This window comes from Austrofundulus limnaeus, unplaced genomic scaffold (genome assembly GCF_001266775.1).
Source record: "Austrofundulus limnaeus strain Quisiro unplaced genomic scaffold, Austrofundulus_limnaeus-1.0 Scaffold103, whole genome shotgun sequence".
NCBI lineage: Eukaryota > Metazoa > Chordata > Actinopteri > Cyprinodontiformes > Rivulidae > Austrofundulus > Austrofundulus limnaeus.
In genome coordinates, this window is record NW_013952505.1 from 1,582,483 (window position 1) to 1,586,403 (window position 3,921).

The 3,921-nt window shown below is 49.7% G+C and overlaps 1 protein-coding gene across 1 annotated transcript in view; it reads right to left on the bottom strand.

The window, feature by feature from the left end:
- si:ch211-71n6.4 (para-nitrobenzyl esterase) overlaps positions 1-3,921 on the bottom strand; it is a gene marked incomplete in the record, with an annotated part of 23,200 nt that overhangs the window by 5,935 nt on the left and 13,344 nt on the right. Inside the window, 2 exon segments of the mRNA XM_014013556.1 lie at positions 1,305-1,363; positions 1,437-1,636. Coding sequence (XP_013869010.1) covers positions 1,305-1,363; positions 1,437-1,636 — 259 coding nt within the window.

Here is a 3,921-nt window from a genome sequence, read left to right on the forward strand (position 1 = left end):
CTGTGGTCACTCTCCATGTAGCATCAATTATGCTAATGCTAGCTGTCGCGTTCTCTCGTCCTGGCCACACCTCCGCTCTCTAACCCACACCCCGTCCCCTACCCACTTTGATGCATTTTTCAAATTTCGCCTTGGGGCGGAGTTATCTTTTCACAGCGGGGTAAGATACACTTTAAACTCCTGAGATAATAATGACATTTAATTAGATTGTTGGTAAAAGTTAGGACTTTCAGTCAACTGTATTTACATTTTTCCAGTTCTACAAGTATACTTGTGTATTTCTGAACTCTGAACTATATTTTAAATCAATAAAACATGTCTTAGATCTTTTCATACAGTCCCCTGGTTCCTGCAGTCAAAAACAGAACACAACCCACTGGTTCCTGATAAACGATAAAAACATGTCTTGATTACAAGTTAAAAATGTTTGCAAAAACTGGCCACACATTGTTTTTGTTTGTCTGAGAAAGCCTCATGCTTTGAGTTGCCCTGTAAACCAGAGGTTCTCAAACTGGGGTCCCAGGACCCCCAGGGGTCCAAGAGAGGTATCTTGGGGGTCTTTGAAAAAATTCACTAAATCGTTAATTTGTTTTTTTATTTTTAAAAATGCATGGAGAACAATGAACTAATAAAACAAACATAATAAACTTAATAAAAACATATATAATTTAAATAACCCCATGGCATCTAGGGGTTGAAATGACAATAATTATCTTTTAAAACAGCAGGGGGTCTATGAGGGGGTCCCTGGATTTTTTTGGCACTTATAGGGGGTCCCCATGAGAACCCCTGCTGTAAACGGTGGGTTGCCTGTTCTATTCCACGTTCCAGTCATCTCAGTCGTTGTGTCCTTGGGCAAGACACTTCACCCACCTTACCTACTGATGGTGGTCAGAGGGTCCGGTGGCTCCGGTGTATGGCAGCCCTGCCTCTGTCAGTGTGGCCCTGGGCAGCTGTGGCTACAGTGTAGCTTAGCACCATCAGTGTGTGAATGATTAGTTTGGTGTCCATGTGGACTTGATAAAGCTCTATATAAATTCCAGCCATTAAGCGTTTAAAAAGTCCATAAAGGATGAGTGTAGTGTGTGACTGAGCTGAACACAACATCTGCGAGGAAACAAACCTTAACTCAGACACAAAGCTGACTTGCTCTAAGATGACTGAAAAACTGAACATGTCTGAAAGTCTTTATTTAAACCAGCTCTGAAGAAGACTGTAAGGGTTTCTGCTGGACATGAATTCACTGTAGGTGAGCAGACCATCATAATCTGGACCCTGTTAAACTGTGACCCTGCAGCTCTTACCTGTTACAAACCAGCTGTAGTCCTCCCAGGTCCAGTCAGAGATGTTCTCAGCTGGAGGGCTGTGGAGGAACAAAGAGTTTCAACTCAGGAATCAGCTGAACAGGTAAGAACCAGCACCAGACGAGTTCTTACCTGAAGTCCACCTCCTGCTCAGTTGTCCCGACAACAAACGGGACGTCACTGAAGAATCCCTTTTTCTCCCAAACCTCAAAGGGTGGAGCTTCAAGGACAAAACCATCCACAACTGCAATGGGCCCAATGAACTGGTCTTTGGTGGGGAGGTCAGTTAAATCCTTTCCTGCCCAGGACGGGTACTCCTCCCATGGGACGGCCTGAAACAGTCATCACTTTTAGAAGAGCTGATTTCTAATAACATTTAAAATATAGCTATAAAGTCCTGGACCTGATCCCTCTCAGCCTGATCCTCAAACAGAAGCTCTAAATAACTGTTCCAAATGGAAACGCTCATCAGTCACTTCCTCTACGTGGATTACTCCCTGTTCTGATGCTCATTTGCAGTCAGGTGTCAGAGGGTCCAGCAGAGAACCACAGAGCTCCCTCCCCAGCAGCATGCTTCAGCCTGTCCTGCAGGACCTGAGGTGTTCCCAGGTCACAGAAAATACACAGTCCTCCATCAAGTTCTGGGTCTGCCCCAGGGCCACCCACCAGTGGGACCTCTGAAGGGAGGCATCCAGGAAACACCCTGATCAGATGAACCACCTCAACTGACTCCTTTCCATGTGAAGGAGCAGCAGCTCTACTCCGAGCTCCCCCCGGATGACAGAGCTCCTCCCCCTGTGTCTAAGGCTGAGCCCGAACACCCTACAAAGGAAGCTCCTCCCCCTGTGTCTAAGGCTGAGCCCAACCACCCTATGAAGGAAGCTCCTCCCCGTGTCTAAGGCTGAGCCCGACCACCCTACAAAGGAAGCTCCTCCCTGTGTCTAAGGCTGAGCCCGACCACCCTACGAAGGAAGCTCCTCCCCGTATCTAAGGCTGAGCCCGACCACCCTACAAAGGAAGCTCCTCCCCCTGTGTCTAAGGCTGAGCCCGACCACCCTACGAAGTAAGCTCCTCCCTGTGTCTAAGGCTGAGCCCGACCACCCTATGAAGGAAGCTCCTCCCCCTGTGTCTAAGGCTGAGCCCAACCACTCTATGAAGGAAGCTCCTCCCCCTGTGTCTAAGGCTGAGCCCAACCACTCTATGAAGGAAGCTCCTCCCCTGTGTCTAAGGCTGAGCCCAACCACTCTATGAAGGAAGCTCCTCCCCCTGTGTCTAAGGCTGAGCCCGACCACCCTACGAAGGAAGCTCCTCCCCRTGTCTAAGGCTGAGCCCGACCACCCTACGAAGGAAGCTCATTTCAGTCACTTGTATCCAGGATCTGGTTCTTTCAGTCGTGATCCACATCTCATGACCACAGGCGAGGGTTGGTACGAAGACAGACCAGTAAATCCAGAGCTTTGCCTTTCGATTCAGCTCTTTCTTCACCACGACTGACCGAAGCAACACCCTCATTTCTGAGGATGAGAACCCAATCCATCGATCCAACTCCCGTTCCATCACTTGTGAACAGAACACCCAGATGCAGGAACTCCCCCACCCCCCACATGGAGGGGGGAGTCCAACTATTGGCCTCAGACTTAAAGTAACTAACGTACGATTGAGCCTTTTAACACTCGAGTGTAAACCACACCAGAGCTAAAGATCTCAACCTGCTGATGCCAACAGAACCACATCATCTGCTTAAAGGAGACAAAACCCAAACACTTCCAAACCAGAACCACTCCTCTCCATGACCACACCTAGAAATACTGTCCTTAAACAGTCCTGTACATCAAACGGGGTTAGAGACGACCGGACCGACACCTGACAGAAGGTTAGAGATGGACCGGACCAACACCTGAAGATGGACCGGACCGACACCTGACACAAGATCAGAGACGGACTGGACCGACACCTGCCAGAAGGTTAGAGATGGACTGGACCGACACCTGACAGATGGTTAGAGATGGACCGGACTGACACCTGACACAAGGTCAGAGACGGACCAGAAAGACACATGACACAAGGTCAGATATGCACCGGACCGACACCTGGCACAAGGTCAGAGATGGACCGGACCGACACCTGACACAAGGTCAGATATGGACCGGACCGACACCTGACACAAGGTCAGATATGGACCGGACCGACACCTGACAGAAGGTTAGAGATGGACCGGACTGACACCTGACAGAAGGTCAGAGATGGACCAGACCGACACCTGACAGAAGGTTAGAGATGGACCGGACCGACATCTGACACAAGGTTAGAGATGGACTGGACCGACACCTGACAGAAGATTAGAGATGGACCGGACCGACACCTGACACAAGGTTAGAGATGGACCGGACCGACACCTGACACAAGGTTAGAGATGGACCGGACCGACACCTGACAGAAGGTTAGAGATGGACCGGACCGACACCTGACAGAAGGTCAGAGATAGGCCGGACCGACACCTGACAGAAGGTTAGAGATGGACCGGACCGACACCTGACAGAAGGTTAGAGATGGACCGGACCGACACCTGACAGAAGGTTAGAGATGGACCGGACCGACACCTGACAGAAGGTCAGAG